We start from the raw sequence: 19,201 nt of genomic DNA, 5'->3' as shown, positions 1-19,201 counted from the left end.
ATATACCAAGCTTGTGCCGGCTAGATGTAGCAGACTTCCTTGAGTGAGATGCCGTATCTGTTTTTGGTGCTTCTGAACATCGATGGGAAGGCCATATCTGGGGGCATGTACAAGGTATGTTTACAATTATGATATTTACTATTCATTATGTTGGGGACGGGAGGGGTGAGGGGGGAAGGGTTGGAGCTACGAGAGCTGTGATGTTTGTTATAATATATTGTTTGTTGGGTTCCGGGACCACAAGAGAAATTATACTTGGTTTTTTCATATACTCCTGAAATAAGCGTCTGTGTGTGTTTTTATGCTTCCGCCCCCGAAGGTCGCCGGAGGCATTATGTTTTCAGGTTGTCCGTCCGTCCGTACGGGCTAAACCTCATTTTTCTCAGCAACCACATGGCTGATTGAGACGAAACTTTCAGGGTAGGAGTGACACCTATGCAGAATGTTTCAATGATAATTGTGACATCATACGTCACGTGGTATGGCAGCCATCGTGGAATAAACGCAAGTAATTTAAAAAAATATTTCTCGGAAACCACTGAATGGAAAAATTTGAAACTTGGCACATTGTCAAGTACTCCCATTGGGGAACAAACGCATGATAATGATGCCACAAAGGTGAAGTGGTGTACCAGCCAAAAATGTTTGAATCGAATTCCTTATCCTAAAAATCTGAAATTGCATACACATGATCTATGACCCATTTGTATTGAAATATTAAATTATGACATCACAGGTCGATTGGGTTGGTAGCCATATTAGATTTAACCGAAAACATTAAAAAAAACACCTTCTCCCAAACCACCAAATTGATTGACTCGAAACTTTACTTGTGTCATTGACTAGGCATGGTGATTAAAAGTTGATCACGAAAATATCATTGGTCACATGGTGTGGAAGCCATATTGGATTGAAGGAAAATATGAAATAATTATATCTCTTAAACCACTTACCCTATTGATGCTAAATTTTACAAATATCTAACGCCATTGTTGCATATCGTTTGAAAATGATGATGTCATAGGTCATGTGGTTTGGTAGCCATCTTGAATAGAAAAACGAACCTTATCCGAGCAACACGAAACTTCACAAATGTGATCCCCGACACATACATAGGCAGATGCATACATTTGTTAAGGGCATATGTCACATGGCGTAGCAGCCATATCAGCTTGAAAGCCAATATTTAAAAAAATCCCTTCTCTGAAACCACTTCACCGATCGATGTGAAACCTGTCATGGTTGGTGAAAATGTGATACTTGAAAATAGCTGAAGGGATTTAAATCAAACTTGTTTATTTATAGGACAGTGAACGAGGGTATCTACCCATTGTGGGACTATGCAGAGGCATATTGGCGACACAGTTGCATTGCTCTAGCTTATATATATATATACACATTTAAACTCCAATACATTCAGAACTCCGCTGCCCGTCTACTCACCCATTCCCGGACCCGTGACCACATCACCCCCGTCCTTTACAAACTTCACTGGCTCACCATCCCCCAGAGAATCCAGTACAAAATCCTCCTCTTGACCTACAAAGCCCTCCATAACCTGGCCCCATCCTACCTGACTGACCTCCTCTCCAGACACACTCCCACCCGCAACCTCCGCTCTGCTGGTACCAACCTCCTGACACCCCCCCCCCCCCCCCCATGCGGACCAAATTCAGATCCTGGGGGGACAGGGCCTTCTCCATCGCTGCTCCCACCCTCTGGAACTCACTACCTCACACCATCAGAGACTCCTCCTCACTCACCACATTCAAAACATCACTCAAGACCCACCTGTTCAACACTGCATTCAACATTTAACCCACAGCATTTAACCCCTGACTATCTCTTCTCCTTCTCCTTCCTCTTGCTTTGATTATTTACCTGTTGATTTTTGTCTTTTTGCACTTGTTTTTTGTACTCTGTCAAAGCGTCTTTGGGCTTCTTGAAAAGCGCTATATATAATAAATGTATTATTATTATTATTATTATATATATATATATACTTATATCCACTTAGATATACAGACTTGGCATTTAATATGGAATATTTTTTTTTTCTTGACGGGTTTACTTTCTGAACTCTGTATATCAATCTGGTGAGTTTCTTTTATGCTTCGGTGATTTCTTTGTTAAAAGAACCTTGTCACTGATTGTCGGTCGCAGCAAGAAGTTAATAACAGGATTATATCACAGGTGGCGTGACAAAATGTACGGACAGGTACATTTGACGATTGGCTTCAGAATTGGGTATATAAGGGTTGTTGCGTTCTGTATTAGTGGAAAACAACTGCTGCACGTCTACAAAAGTTATTGCCGCTTCCCCTGGAGATGGTCCGTCAACTCCTCAATGCTGTTTGTCATTTAGTGGTGGATTTACGAAATTCCGGCATGAAACAGCGTGCTATTGCTCGGCAGTATGGCATCACTCAAGGTCAGGTGTCAAAGATCCTGAAACGAAATGCTCAGAGGGGTGTCCCTACTCCAATACCGAGGTCAGGACATCCCCGCAGAACCACAAGGAGGGATGATCGCCAGCTGCACCGGTTAGTCCGCAATGGCCGTACCAAGTCAGCTAATCGGCTTAGGGCTGAGTGGCAGCAACTGACAAATGTGCCTGTATCCAGAAGGCTAGTCAACCAACGACTGGTTCAAGCAGGCTATCGTGCCAGGCGTCCCCTGAGAAAGCCACGTCTGACCAGACAACACCGCCAGCGCCGATTGCAGTGGGCCAGAGAGCACCGTCAATGGCAGCCAGGACACTGGAATCACTTGATCTTCAGTGACAAGTCTAGATTTCTGGTCTATCGTCAATATGGTCGCGTCCGAGTGTGCAGACAAGTGCATGAAGCCCACAACGAAGATTGTATAGTGCCAAGAGTCCAAGCTGGAGGTGGTGGGGTGACCGTTTGGGCTGCTTTTCATGCAGGGGGCAAAACTGACCTGGTTGTTCTGAATGGAAACCTGAACCAGTTCAAGCACAGGGCCATTCTGGAAGAAACATTGCTTCCATTTGTTCGTGCAGCCTTTCGAGCAAACTTTGTCTTCCAAGATGACAATGCACGGCCTCATCATGCTCGCATGATCCAACACTTTCTTGCTGACCGTGGTGTAGAGCATATGGAGTGGCCTGCCATGTCCCCGGATATGAATCCGATAGAGAACTTGTGGGCAGAATTGACGCGTCAAATCGACAACTTGGACCAGCAGCCTGCCTCTGTGCGTGAATTGCAGCAGGCTATTGTAACTGCATGGCAAGCGATTCCTGTCCAAACCTTGGCAAATCTCGTGAACAGCATGCCTCAACGTGTACGTGCTCTGCTGAATGCTCGTGGGGGTTACACGAAGAACTGAACTGTAATTTTACTGTCCGCAGTCCCAGTCGTAATTTACTTTTGTTTTTGTTTAAAAAAAATTTTGGCTAATGTGTAAAATAAAGAGATACTTCTGGAAAACGCACAGAAGTTTAACACAGTACCGTCTGTGAATTGAGTTCGATATCAGTTTACATCACTTTCAAGGATCAATTTATTTGCTTCGAAATGTCAAATGTGGTTTTTGTTTCTTTTAAAGGTCACATTAACAAAATCTAGAATAATTTCAACATAATTCCAATGAACTTTCGGTTCTAAGTCACCTTGAAAAGTAAGTTCACCCCCACAAAAAAAATATTCCATATTAAATGCCAAGTCTGTATATATCCACTGCAGCCGCTCACTTGGTTTAACAGGAAACGATAGGAACTCAATACCTCTCAGTCTTATCCATGGATGCTTCTCGTATTTTCGTGATTCCAATTTGCATCCAGGAACACAACAATTACAGAGAGCTTCGTAAGCGAACCTCGATGCCAATTGCATGTATATGTAAATCCATTCAAAATTTCATTTTCATTTCAAATTTCACAAAAAAATAATTTCTAATTTTTCCCCATTCCCTTGGGAACAAAATTTCATGTTGTCATTTGAAATGTCCCTTCCATGATCCGCCATCTTGTCCCTTCCATGATCCGCCATCTTGCTCACATGATCTTGCTTTGGTCTGGCGCGACCGATAAATTATTTTCACCTGTTGATTAAAATTATTTTCACCTGGTGATTAAAATCAATAAATGACAATACAGTACTGTGCAGAACGGATTTTGAATTTGAAACCGCTCATCATTTATGCCAGCTACACCGGCTTCAGTTTTCCGCCAGCTACACCGACTTCATTTAAGCCAGGTACACCGATTTCAGTACTTACCTGCCAGTCGGACCTACGTACCTGGTCCAGTCGACTAGAAGTCTAGACTATATAGCCTACAGTAGGTAAGTCCTGCATTCTATCCCAATCTATCCATTCAATAAAATTAATTTGAATTTTAATTCTAAGCCCAAGATCAAACAACCTAGCCTAGCTAGGCCTAGGCCTACAGATGTTTGCGAGGGCTGCGTACTGATCGACTAACTATTTGTCGATGAAGCTCTCACTCTACGCAATGCGTATTCATATTATCTGTCAGTTTAAAAAACTAGTTTGCGTTACCTTGGATAATAAGTTGGATAATTTACATTCTGATTGAAACTTCATTCATTTTATTCGATGCTGTTCAACATGATTGAAAATTGAAGGTGAAGATAACCTGCATTTCATTCTGTTAGCTTGCTGGGGGTATATTGGGTACCAATGCATGTCGGACAAAAACAAAGTTGTGAAGATGAATGGTGAGAGGAAAGAAATGTCACCGAAGTTGATTTCCAACGTTTATTTCAGTTTTCCTTATTCATGATGCAAAATTTTACTTCAACAGGGGCTTTTGGGCGGAAAACATATGGCACCGGACGTCGTTGGTGTAGTTCAAGATAGATCGCTCAGCACATTTTTCATCACATCAGTAGTGTCAAGATGGGCCTAGAGGAGGAAAGAATGGCAATTATAATATAGTTTTGGACATCGTGGATTATATAATGCATCAAAAAAAACCTACCTATGCAAAATCGCATCATATAATGCATAACATCGCTCCAAGCTCATACTTCGAAAACGGTAGCACTTACAAAAGCGATGTAGGCAGCGATTCGTAGGTATGAAGATCAGGCATCCGATGATGTGATTGAGAAAATTGAAAAAAAGAATTTTGAGTGCTTTATCGTTAAGAAACCGTTGCGGCCTGTTCCAAGTCAAGGCATTGTTGATCAGGCCAAACCAAAATGGCAGCTTAAGGCCCCAGTGAGGTGACAGAGGGCTGATCAAGATGGCGTGCCACCATCTTGGTAAGGCTTATTTTTTTTGTTTTTGTGATGAGCACCCCTGAAATGATCTTCAAAAGAGGTGTTTAAATTTACCAAAACACCAAGTTTTAATTCATTCACTCCCTTGGAGTTCCCTTAGAAATGCAACAACTTTATATTGTGGATGCAAAATATCTTGAATTGCCTTAATTTGTATCCACGTTGGACAGGGAGTCGGTTACGAGTTTGACCTGCAGTTGTACACCATTCCCTGAGCCGAAGGGCTGCGGTTGCAAACTGCAGTACCCCCTATAGGTTAGGAAAGAAATTTGCAATCTCTTCATGGTGCCAGCGATAACTGCCATACTCTTCATCAAAAGACATCATGGGATCTTTAACATCCACCAACTAATGCAAGCAAATGAGACAGCCATGTTATCGTCCAACCAAGAGCATGATGTAACTCATTGATCCATCACCCTATCTGTGCAAAACCAATCTGATATTTCATCGTCGGGCCGTGGACCAAACCCAGACGAAAGAGCTCAAATGCAAGAGGATACTTAAAACAGCCTTTTCGAGAAAGGACAGATTACGGTCTGCTAGGTAGTCTATTTAATCTGCGAGAATCTGCAGTGCTGAACTACAGCCAGAGAGGTTTTGATTTCACGAGAGCATGGGCATAGGAGTCAGATGGGGGCAAAGGAGGACCAGGAGCGAGGGAAAGTTAGTCATTACCAGTTCCTGGGGGGAGAACGAACAACTTGCAAAGATCTGTTCAAGAGGTTCACTGATTGGATCACAGACACAGATTTCGCAGCAATGCTATAGCACAGCAGTTGATTGGAGAGCAAACTCCCAGCCAATTGACATGGTTCCCATAATAATTACGGATAATATTGAAATATTATGGGTATTTAGTGGTTGGCTTAAAAGGAAACCCAAACACAAAAAAAACAAGAAAAAGAGGAATCAGAGATTGCAAACCCTCGCCAGGATGTATTTTCAGTGGTTTTTAAGGCTTTTGTGTTAAAAGAAATATGGCGGCCGAACCACGTGACCGGTGACATCATTTATTTATTTTAAACGAATTTATTCCTAGATAATGCTCAAGGAATTTCATCCTGATCGGATGAAGTTTTGTACTTGTCGAATTATGACGTCATAATGGAGGCACCTATGACATTATCATTAACATATTTTATTCCCCATGGAGAGTTATTTACAATGAGCCATGTCTCAATTTTTTATATTCAGCGCTTTTGGAGATATAAAGGTGCAAAGTTTGTCGGTTTTTCCAAGATGGCGGCCGAATCACGTGACCTATGACGTCATAATTATCATTAAAAAAAATACAGGTGGGGTTGCACCTACGGTGAAAATTTCCTGTCAATCGGACTAACGGTTGCAGAGAAAATCATATTTATTCTGTGCGGACAAACAGACAGACAAACAAACGGACTCAAATGCAATACCCTCTCCTCTGGCGAGGGTAAAAATTCTGAAAACGATTGAAAATCATTAATCACGGTCTAATTTGAAGGGTATTTTTTTTGACAATCCGAAAGTGTCGAAAAAACCCCTTGAGTGTCGATTTTCTATTTAGCCAATGACGTCACACCATACTCTCACCTTGATCCAAATGGTGGTTTACATAGAGACTGCATGTCGAGCTCGCATTCCGATACCGATTCCACCGTCATTAGCAAACCTGAAGGTTCTTAGTATGTAGAAACTGATCAATGGGATTTTGAAGAAACTATTGAAGACAAAATTAGTGATGGAAACGCTTTTGGTATTGTAGATCCGACTCATTTCGAACCTTGTGTGAGCGATTGAGATGAAGATGGCGTTCGTGAAGATGGTGGTGTTGGTAGTGCAGATGAAAACGCAGGTCGCATGTTCACAACAGATTGGTAGGTTTGTTTTTCCATTCAATTGCCGGTTTATCAAGGATTTTGTATTAATGGATAGATAAAATCAATTATATTGAACTCCAGAAGAAATACGGCACAAACATGATGCATAACGGACTCAACACTTACATCGCCCAGGCACATGGGGGATCGTGGAGGGGTGTGGGATGGTGGTGGGTATTATTAGCTAGGGTAGCAGTTGGTAAGGTATTGTGGGAGGAGGGTGTGGGATGGTGGTGGGTATTGTTAGCTAGGGTAGCAGTTGATGGGGTATTGTGGGAGGAGGGTGTGGGATGGTGGTGGGTATTATTAGCTAGGGTAGCAGTTGGTAAGGTATTGTGGGAGGAGGGTGTGGGATGGTGGTGGGTATTGTTAGCTAGGGTAGCAGTTGATGGGGTATTGTGGGAGGAGGGTGTGGGATGGTGGTGGGTATTATTAGCTAGGGTAGCAGTTGGTAAGGTATTGTGGGAGGAGGGTGTGGGACGGTGATGGGTATTATTAGCTAGGGTCGCAGTTGATGGGGTATTGTGGGAGGAGGGTGTGGGATGGTGATAGGTATTGTGGAGGTGATGGGGGATGAGAGGGGTTTGGGGTGGTGTAAGACAACTGCCGTATTCGTCAGACCTACACTGTGGCATGCTCTCACTCGAGTCACAAGATCTCGTGCGATCTCGCATGAGTCATAAGATCTCACACAATCTCGCACGAGTCGTAAGACCTCACACGATCTCGCTTGAGTCGCAAGATCTCACACGATCTCACTCGAGTCGTAAGATTTCACACGATCTCGCACAAGTCGCAAGATCTCACTCGAGTCATAAGATTTCACACGATCTCGCTTGAGTCGTAAGATCTCGCTTGAGTCGTAAGATCTCACGATCTCGCACGAGTCGTAAGATCTCACACGATCTCGCGTGAGTCGCAAGATCTCACACGATCTCGCTTGAGTCGCAAGATCTCACACGATCTCGCTTGAGTCGTAAGATTTCACACGATCTCGCACGAGTCACAAGATCTCACTCGAGTCGTAAGATCTCACACGATCTCACTCGAGTCGTAAGATTTCACACGATCTCACTCGAGTCGTAAGATTTCACACGATCTCGCACGAGTCGCAAGATCGCACTCGAGTCGTAAGATTTCACACGATCTCGCTTGAGTCGTAAGATCTCACATGATCTCACTCGAGTCGTAAGATTTCACACGATCTCGCTTGAGTCGTAAGATCTCACACGATCTCACCCAAGTCGCAAGATCTCACACGATCTCGCCCGAGTCGCAAGATCTCACTCGAGTCGCAAGATCTCACGCGATCTCACTCGTCGCAAGATCTCACTCGATCTCGCTTGAGTCGCAAGATCTCACTCGATCTCGCTTGAGTCGCAAGATCTCACTCAAGTCGCAAGATCTCACACGATCTCGCATGAGTCGCAAGATCTCACGTGATCTCACACGAGTCGCAAGATCTCACTCGATCTCGCTTGAGTCGCAAGATCGCACGCGATCTCACCCGAGTCGGAAGATCTCACACGATCTCGCTTGAGTCGCAAGATCGCACGTGATCTCACCCAAGCCGTAAGATCTCACACAATCTCACCTTAGTCGCAAGATCTCACACAATCTCACCTGAGTCGCAAGATCTCACATGATCTCACTCGAGTCGTAAGATTTCACACGATCCCGCACGAGTCGCAAGATCTCACTTGAGTCGTAGGATTTCACACGATCTCGCTTGAGTCGTAAGATCTCACACGATCTCGCCCGAGTCGCAAGATCTCACTCGATTCACAAGATCTCACTCGATCTCACTCGAGTCGCAAGATCTCACTCGAGTTGCAAGATCTCACACGATCTCGCATGAGTCGCAAGATCTCACGCAATCTCACTCGAGTCGCAAGATCTCACTCGATCTCGCTTGAGTCGCAAGATCTCACTCGAGTTGCAAGATCTCACATGATCTCGCATGAGTCGCAAGATCTCACGCGATCTCGCACGAGTCGCAAGATCTCACTCGATCTCGCTTGAGTCACAAGATCGCACGCGATCTCACCCGAGTCGGAAGATCTCGCACGATCTCGCTTGAGTCGCAAGATCGCACGCGATCTCACCCGAGTCGTAAGATCTCACACAATCTCACCTGCGTCACAAGATCTCACACAATCTCACCTGAGTCGCAAGATCTCACGTGATCTCGCTTGAGTCGCAAGATCGCACGCGATCTCACCCGAGTCGCAAGAACATGTATATTATTTCACAAAACACGGAATAGCATTACATTACATCTCCTCTCTTTCAGAATGAAAATCAATTTGAAGATCAAGTCTGTCCGGATGTTCGTGTTGGATGGTGGAGGGTGCGGAGGTGTGGGGTGGTCGTGGGTTGCTAGCTCGGGTTTTTTAGCTCTTCAGATGTGTATGGCAAGGTGGCGGTGATGTTAGCCAGCACATCCAGTGAGGTGAGACCTGTCACCGGAAGGCCAACACAGGTGTTCGATTCACCACTCAAATCGCCTGCGTCGACGTCCACATGCTGGTAGCTCGACAGAGATGGTGTTAGTTTCAAGCGACGATTGTTTCTCCCACTTAATCGTGAGGATGGCACCCTCTCTCAATCGTGGCAGATAACCAAACAACTAAAATATCTAGCCATTTCTGTTGTTTCATAACAGTGCTCTATAAAATGTTCTGAACATAAAATCGAATATTTTGTTGGCCTGATCCATATGCGGGTATTTCAGACAAACCTTGTCCAATTTCTGGCAACCCTCGGATTGTTCGGCCATTGGTTTAACATGGTTTGTATTACTACAAGTACCAAGGACGCATCGACCCGGCATATTTGTAGAAATTCGAAAACTATTTGCCGTTTAAGTTCGATCGTTCCGCAATCTAACCTGTAAACACAGAAGTGGTGCTCAGCTTCATGGTGTGACGTCACAGATTATCGTGAAGAAGAAGAAGAAGAAGAAGAAAAATTCGCTTTCCCCTTTTACGGAGTTTATCGTGTTTTCCTTAAGCTTGACTTCAGGAATTTCTGATCAATTTCGAAATATCTATCGGGAAAATACTTATTCAGGAAATACTTCTTGTATCAATCGTGTCTTTTTTGTTTCGTTTCTCGTCCAAGTATTGTTGTCTGCCTCCTGTAATTTCATCTCCTACATTGAGTTGTGTATCATGCAAAGCTGTTTTTGCAGATGGCACCTGGTGAAATAGCGTGAAGTCACTTAAACAATGTTAATATTTTACAACAAAAGTTTAAATGGTAAAAAGTTTATGCCCTGGACAAACACAACAAGCATATTGCAGTCTCGCGCTGCACGTGTGACGGAACACGAATTTACACCATTTATCTGGTACGAGCCGTTTTTAGCAAGTGCATGTTGATCATTATCATCTTCCTTACCTCAAGGCAGCTGGTAAATTCTGGTTTTCCACAGCATTCTTTGCCCAATTTTACAACGGCCTCGGAATACATAATCGTGTGTTCCAAGTCCAGTGTTGGGTACTTGCGAGCAGCATGCACAATCATCCTGTGGAGGGCAGTGTTGTGGGAAAGGAAGGGATGAGTTTGAGTGAAGATGATTATCAAATGGAAAAACAGAGCAAATAGCTAGGAGATAAAAACAACAAAATTTCCATTATATGGATGCTGATGCGGACTGGGTAAGTTGTATTTTCCTCCAATCAAAAACCAGGACACTTGATACGAGGCAGAGATCCAGATCTTCGGAAGTAAATATTCAGCGCACACTCATGTGGGTCATTTTGTGTAACATAGGTCCATCTAAATTCTAAATATTAAATTGCCCAGGTATATTAAATATACATGGAGGGGGGCAGGGAGGAGGAGATAGGGGGATTGTTTATTATTATTATTTTTTGAGAAAACGATGGAAATGGAGGAGGATAAAGGTATTTGGGATGAGAAAATGATAAGGAAGGAAACGATCTTTGGAGGAGGTAAAACGGTACAGGAAGGGGGGTTGGGGGGGGGGCAGAGTATTATCAGGTTTATGAGATGAGTGGAGGGGGAATCAAATATTGTCCAAATGTAGCATACCTAAGTTGTACATTGCCGGAGGGGCCAAATTTAATTTAAAAAATCATTCTGACTCAAAGCACTCATAAAATAACCTGGACTATATATCAACTGTGCCAAAGCGCACCAACCTGCATCGCAACTCGTCAGGATGTTTCACTGCACCATGGCAGATATCGTTGACCAGCAGTTTGGCGTGGTGCGTTTCTAAATGGGTTTCCTCGTGGTGAGCATGGCTTTCATCGCTCTTGAAACAGCAAGTACCTCCTTGCGTGCATAATACATCCTTCATGTGGTCTTTCTGAGGATGTCATAGACGACACATTCATTTGGAATGTCACTTTCATGTGATAAAGGCCATCATGTCATTTCGGCATTTCATTTTGCAATTTATAAGCCCCATCTTTTGTTAAAATTAATTTTATGATTTCACATATTTAAACTCCACTTTCCTTTTAAATTTAAATATGTGACAGCCATATTTTACAACACCTGTCATTAACACCCCCATTCAATTATTAACCAGAATTGGTGGAATACTGGTTAGTGTCTGCTCTGAGTCTGGGAGTGTTGTGGTTCAATTCCAGCTGAGTCTGACCAAAGACTTTAAAAATACAATGTGCTGCTTCCTTGTTTTATGCTCAGCATTCAAGAAGGATAGCGCATGAACAAACAACTGTAGGTTGGCAATCATAGTGCAGCCTTGATGGGCCTAATTGCCTACTCCTGCATTGAAGTCCCTTGTATAGGAATTCATTATTATTATTATTGTACTTCCTGAATGGCTTTGCGTGGTTTAAAGATATACAAGGAGACTATTAAAAACTTTGACATCCATATGACATCCACGAAAATTGGCAGTGGATTCCTCTATTTTTGTTGGCCCAACTGGCTCACTAATAACTTCCAAGGAGGGGGGAATCTGCCTGCTCTGGTCCACAGTTGTTGCCAATCCCCACTTCGTGGTTGATCCTTAAGCTCCCTCAGGTTAACTTGGGATGGGAAACAAAATGTTGTCTATAAGAAGCGCTGCCAACATCGTGAAAGCAAACTAGATGGTATTCATGGAATACTTCCCCCTTGCAGTCAACTTGGTGCGAGCCAACTCTTCTGTTTGTTTTAAGGTTTTTTGACTTTGATCCAATATGGCTGCCAGACCACGTGACCAATGGCATCGTAAAATTTACATTCTCCAATATAATTTTTGCTTAGATCACGCTCAATAAATTTCAAACTGATCAGATTAAGTGTTGTACTTGTCAAATTATGACGTCATAATTAAGGCACCAATGACGTCATCGTTAATAACACTTATTCCCCATGCGGAGTTCTTTACAATGAGCCACGTTTCAATTTTTCCCATGAAGCGGTTTCGGAGATATAGATGTGCAACGTTTTTCTGTTTTTCCAAGATGGCGCCTGTACCACGTGACCAAGGACGTCATAATTATCACTACAAATTCTACAGGAGGAGGCGCTCCTTTAGTGAAAATTTCGTGTCCATCAGACCAACAGTTGCAGAGAAAATAAATTTATACTGATCGGATCAAGCGTTGTACTTGGCAAATTATGATGTAAAAATGAAGATACCGATGACATCATCAACATATCTTATTCCCCATGGGGAGTACTTGATAACTCCCCATGGGGAGTACTTGATAATGCACCACGTTTCAATTTTACTTGTTTTACCATCACCTATGATGTCATAATTATCACTAAAAATTCTACAGGAGGACGCGTTCCTATGGTGCAAAATTTCGTCTCAATCGGACCAACAGTTGCTGAGAAAATTAATTTTAAAAATGCAGAGGCGTATGTACGTATGCCACAGGTATGCATGCAGAAGATCGCTTAACCCCACTCTTCGCTTCGTGAGCGCAGGGTTATTATGAAAGGCGTCGATTGGAATATGGTACTTACCATGTGGTGAAAATATGGAAGATGATCCTTGGGGCAGCCATACTTGCTATGCTGCAGTAGAGTATTGATTTTATGAGAGAGGAAAGAGAATGGCACATTTGGAATTTCTCTCGCCCACTCCATCAGAAATCTGTAATGGTAAGCGAGAAAGGAGGTCATAAAAGAGTTCAACACATGGTCATATTTGTTGTGTACAACCCAGAAACGGCCCATTTTGGTCTTTACAAGGCCTCCTGTTAGAGCGTTTTCACCTCTCACTACGACTGAAACTATTGTTTTGCAACTTTTAAATTCAGCTTATGGAGCAAATGTTCTCGTTATCTTCCTCAGCATCAGCTGTAAATTACATTCTAACTAAATGAGTATAATAATACCCAAACAAGTTTTGAATCGAAGCAAGACAAATGAAGGTAAATATAAATCCACACACTTGTCATGGTAGTGCTCCTTCTTTTCCAGCAACATCTTACACTCATTGTCCATGTTGTCATACATGGTGTAGACGTGTGTGTTAAATTCTTCATTCTGGAGATCGAGGAGTCAGCAAAATGAGGGAGGAAAAGATGATGAGATGGATTATTTAGGGATTATTTATTGAAAAAAAAGCAAGGTTGAAATAATGGAAGAGAGACAGAGAGACAGAGACAGAGACAGAGAGAGAGAGAGAGAGAGAGAGAGAGAGAAAGAGAAAGAGAAAGAGAAAGAGAAAGAGAAAGGAGAGAGAGAGAGTACAACTTATCAGACTCCTTTACAAAAACATGCATGTAGGTCTGCTGATATTTGACAAGGAATGTGATGAAAGTTTTATCAAATTCCATGAGTAAGCATTGGTTATTTTTGTAAGTACTGCTTTTATATGTTCAAAAGGAAATCATCTATAACAAGCCTTCATCATGCCATGAGTATCACAATAATGTGTACACACTGAAATAATTAATAAAAAAACAGAGAAAGTACCTGATGCGAAAGGCATTCCAAGGATTTGGGAATGTGGCAGCATTTTTCATGGTCAACATGCAGCTCGTGCATAAGTTCCAGAATTTCAGTTAATCCCAGGCCTGGTAGAATATGGGACAACTTCCATAGGACCCTGGATAGTGAAAAATGGGGTTGTGTGTCAGAGAGAGAGAGAGAGAGAGAGAGAGAGAGAGAGAGACAAAAAATTTCAACTGGGCCACCCTTTCTTTCTCCCACGTACTTCAAGCAGCAACGTTCTCGAAAAAAATACAGTACATGTTCATTGCTCGTCAATTGCATCAAAGCAAGATGTAAACAGAAGCCAGGTGGGATGGGTGAATAAGGGTCAGTTTTTCTTTTTTTTTGTATACAAAATCGAGGATCATGAAAGAGCTAACATTAATCACACAAAAAGTCAAACCGACACACAAAACGCAAAAAAATAAGGGGAGCGGCAGACAAGATGGGGAGAGAGGGGGAAGGACACAAACACAACATTTCAGAGCAGGGACAATGGGAGAAATGTGGGAGGGGGAGCGCTTTGGGGGAGGTGGGAGAGGTATAAAACACATGAACACTGCAAGGACTTCCAGGAAAGAAGTTGGAATTTCCAAAAAAAAAAAAAAAGTATCTGGGGTGAATTAGCGGGGGTAGAAAAGATCAAGGTTTTGGATGGGGGAAGATAAGAGATGGTGGTGGACAGCTGTTTTAAAGACCTGGAGGGAGGAGTGGGATTGAAGGGAGTGGGGGAGTTTGTTCCAGAGGCGGGAGAAAAGGGGAATGAAAGAGTGAAGGTGAGCAGAGAGCCTAGATTTTGGCAGTTTAACCATAAGAGGGTTGCACGAAGATCTTGGGTGACCTGAAGGAATATTGGGGGGACAGAGCACAGAGAGAGCTGGGGGAGCAAGGCTGGAGAGGAGTCGGTAGAAGACAGAAAGACCACCAACCTGCCTGCGGTGAGTGAGTGAAAGGCCCTCGGAGTTAACTTCATCGCAGGAGATTCCAATGATTCTGAAAGCTTTGGTTTCAACAGCGTGAAGCCGAGCTAGGTGTGAGGAGGAGCACCAGCCCAGAGGGGGGAACAGTATTCCATTGAGCTGCGGATGAAAGACTTGTATGTGGTGAGGAGCTCAGGTGTGCCAAGGAAGGACTTCGCACGATGGAGGATGCCCAGTCGGCGACTGGCTTTGGAGGCCAGCTTGGAAATGTGGTTTTCCCAAGAAAGATCATGGCAGATAGTGAGACCCAAAAGCTTGAGCGACAGAACTTCTTGGAGAGGATTGTTGAGAAAGTAGATGGGAGGGTTTTCCAGTCGGTCCTTTCGGAGAGACATTGTAAGAGTGTGCGATTTGTCAGGATTGAAAGATATGTTCCACTTGTTTGACCAGTCTGTGATTTTTTTCCAGGTCTGCAGAGAGTGAGGAGGCTGCAGACTGCCGATCTGAGGGATGAAGAATGGAGCGGCAGACAGTGTAGTCATCAGCAAAGAGATAGAGAGGATTTTCCAGAGAGTCGGAGAGATCATTGATGAAGACCAGAAATAGCACAGGGCCCAGAACACTACCTTGGGGAACTCCAGCCAGAACAGGAAGGGGAGATGAGAGAAATCCATTCAGGGCCACACGTTGCCTTCAACCAGAGAGGAAGTCCGCAAGCTATGAGTGGAGATTTCCATGGATACCATAGGAGGAGAGTTTGGTGAGCAGAGCTGGGTGCCAGACCGTATCGAAGGCACGTGATATGTCAAGGGAGACAGCTCTGATTTCCTGTTTGGCATTGAGGACCTCCATCCATTGTTGAGACAGCAGAAGCAACATGTCAGAGTAGAATGACCTGGTCTAAATCCAAATTGATGATCAGAGATCAAGCCATTGGAGAAGAGGAAGGATTTGATATCCGAAGCAATGATGGATTCCATGACTTTGCTGATAATTGGAAGCAGGCTGATTGGTCTGTAGTTGCAAGGATCTGTTTTTGCACATTTTATGTGTAAAGCAGTAATGTTTGCTGATTTCCAAGATGCCGGCAGATGACCTTGAGCAAAAGAGAGGGCTTAAAGAACAGAGAGAGCATGAGATAGAGTGGCAGAGCAGGATTTTAGGACCCGTGGGCTGATGCCGTCTGGTCCAGTTGCAGAATCAGAGTCGTGGTTTGACAGAAACGTCTCCACCTTGTCAGGAGAGAAGGACACAGAGTCCAGGAGCAGTTGGGTTCGACTGGGAAAGGTGGGAACAGAAAGAGATGGGTTTGGGACAAGATTTTGAGGCAAACACAGAGTTGAGGCATTCGGCTTTGTCATGTGCGGTGTCAACTGTGTAGCCATTGAGGTAAGGGAGGGGATGGAGGGGGGACAAACACCAGAAACGGATTTGACCAGATGCCACCAGGATTTGGAGGAGGGAGACAGGTTTGAGAGTTCAATCTTGAGTGTGGAGAGATAGTGCTTCCTGGCACTCCTGAGAGCAGTTTGATTCAAAAACAAGAGAGAACAATAAAGATGTCATGCACAGCAAGATACTTTCGAAATCCCGAAAAATAGTTGTTGACCTTTGGCCGATGTTGACTCAAAAATAACTGGTGGTTGAATTCAGTGACCGATATGAAAATCCTCTTCAAATTTCAAGTCAAATGGATGAAAATGACGATTTTTGAAATTAGGCCTATGTTGACCTTTTGACCTTAAGACCACAAAAGCAATTGGTGGTTGAATTAAATGACCAAATCCTCTTCAAATTTAAAGGCAATCATACTAAAATACGCAATTTGGTGTCCGTCTGACGATTTTTGACCGCGACACATTCGGTCGTTATCCAATCTCAACCAAACTTCACATGACGAAGGGTCACACGATGAAGTTACGCCAATGGGGTTGCGTGTTGAGGCGCATATCCGCGTTAAGATAGCTTTATCGTGGCGTTTTCCAAAGATGCTTCTAATCACAAAAGCATAATATTAATGTTATTACAAAACAAAATTAATACCAATAATATCCCACCTCTCCAAGGGGTGTTTCCTCCTTGACCAAACACCGTGTTAACGTGTATACATGGCTTATCGTGCCGTTTTGGTGGGAGCAGCAGCCGCTACCAGAAGTAAAAATATTGTAAACCACAAACACGTTTGATTACCTTTTTAAACAGTCGCTAATACTGCTTAACACAAAACTGAAAAATCTGGAGGAATCCTGACATCCGTGAGGCAAATTTTACTTACGGAATTGAGCAAAGATCTACTGTAATCTATATACCCCACAAAGGTTAACAACATAACCTTTCCTGCCACTAACGTGGCGTCTTTTTGTGGCCTTTTTCCAAGGCTGCTTCTAATAACAAAAGTAAGTAATAATACCTATGATAATAACATAATATTAGTGTTATAAACAATATCTACCCACTGCAATATTTTGAATCCAGTTTCCCATTTTCAGACATTGATATTACCCAGAATTTATATTGTGAAAAATTAACAACGACAACGGTGAAATAATGGTCCGACTCACCAATCGATGTGCCCGTGGTGGTCAAGGTCGTGGTAGAGGCAACTGATACGTGTGAAAAGGTCGGCCGTGGAATTCGGAAACGGACGGTGGATCTGATCTGCCATGCCACCTTTTGGCTGCAGCGTCATCAGGCAAAGTTTACGCTTGTACCCAGACAACTTGCAGCATTTCTCTGCACCGGAGACGTTATCCAGGAATTCTTTTTCAGCACACATCATGTCAACGAACTGGAATATCTGTGAAATGACAACCTTGGATTGATACTGCAAATTCTCATTTAAATAATCCTGAACATTCTGAGGCCTGGATAATCAATAAAGAATGTTTATTGATTATTTAAGTCCTTTCTGAGATGTTAATAAAATTACTCGAACTTAGAGTGACAAATGAGTTTGTTAACTCAGAAAACGAGCTTTTCAGGATCCCATTACATAACCTGGAGGATTTTAGAATCTGATGTATGATCAAGCATTGTAATTAAATTCCCTTTTTATTTTTAATTTGCTCCCTCTCTGTCTTACTATTACTTCTCTCACACCCTCCCACACTGCCCTCAACAACAAAGAAATGTTGTATACGTGGTCGAGGTTCGTGGAAGGGCTCGTACACTGAACGGATCAGGACGTAGTAGAAAAACAGGACGCAAAACAAGATGGGATGAACAAGATGGATACAAAGGATGCATGGGATGAACAAGATGGATACAAAGGATGCATGGGATGAACAAGATGGATACAAAGGATGCATGGGATGAACAAGATGGATACAAAGGATGCATGGGATGAACAAGATGGATACAAAGGATGCATGGGATGAACAAGATGGATACAAAGGATGCATGGGATGAACAAGATGAATACAAAGGATGCATGGGATGAACAAGATGAATACAAAGGATGCATGGGATGAACAAGATTAATACAAAGGATGCATGAGATGAACAAGATGAATACAAAGGATGCATGGGATGGACAAGATGAATACAAAGGATGCATGAGATGAACAAGATGAATACAAAGGATGCATGAGATGAACAAGATGAATACAAATGATGCATGGGATGAACAAGATGAATACAAAGGATGCATGGGATGAACAAGATTAATACGAAGGATGCATGAGATGAACAAGATGAATACAAAGGATGCATGGGATGGACAAGATGAATACAAAGGATGCATGAGATGAACAAGATGAATACAAAGGATGCATGAGATGAACAAGATGAAGACAAAGGATGCATGGGATGAACAAGCTTAATACAAAGGATGCATGAGATGAACAAGATGGATACAAAGGATGCATGAGATGAACAAGATGAATACAAAGGATGCATGGGGTGAACAAGATGGATACAAAGGATGCATGGGATGAACAAGATGAATACAAATGATGCATGGGATGAACAAGATGAATACAAAGGATGCATGGGATGGACAAGATGAATACAAAGGATGCATGGGATGAACAAGATGGATACAAAGGATGCATGGGATGAACAAGATGAATACAGAGGATGCATGGGATGAACAAGATGAATACAAAGGACGCATGGGATGAACAATATGAATACAAAGGATGCATGGGATGAACAAGATGAATACAAAGGATGCATGGGGTGAACAAGATGGATACAAAGGATGCATGGGATGAAC

At 42.9% G+C, this 19,201-nt stretch overlaps 1 protein-coding gene across 1 annotated transcript in view; it reads right to left on the bottom strand.

Annotated features, from left to right (window-relative positions):
- Window positions 1–4,729: 4,729 nt before the first annotated feature.
- Window positions 4,730–19,201, bottom strand: part of LOC144888625 (uncharacterized) — a 76,743-nt gene continuing 62,271 nt past the window's right edge. The window contains exons 16-22 of the mRNA XM_078767230.1: window positions 17,547–17,782; window positions 14,048–14,180; window positions 13,521–13,615; window positions 13,091–13,220; window positions 11,299–11,468; window positions 10,532–10,658; window positions 4,730–4,890 (exon numbers count right to left, since the gene is read on the bottom strand). Coding sequence (XP_078623356.1) covers window positions 4,837–4,890; window positions 10,532–10,658; window positions 11,299–11,468; window positions 13,091–13,220; window positions 13,521–13,615; window positions 14,048–14,180; window positions 17,547–17,782 — 945 coding nt within the window. The 3' untranslated portion in view covers window positions 4,730–4,836. The remainder of the gene's footprint in view (window positions 4,891–10,531; window positions 10,659–11,298; window positions 11,469–13,090; window positions 13,221–13,520; window positions 13,616–14,047; window positions 14,181–17,546; window positions 17,783–19,201) is intronic.

Source organism: Myxine glutinosa, chromosome 13 (genome assembly GCF_964187855.1).
Source record: "Myxine glutinosa chromosome 13, kmMyxGlut1.1, whole genome shotgun sequence".
Classification (NCBI taxonomy): domain Eukaryota; kingdom Metazoa; phylum Chordata; class Myxini; order Myxiniformes; family Myxinidae; genus Myxine; species Myxine glutinosa.
Note: the sequence above shows the minus strand (reverse complement) of the source record. Positions and strands in the feature narration are given on the sequence as shown.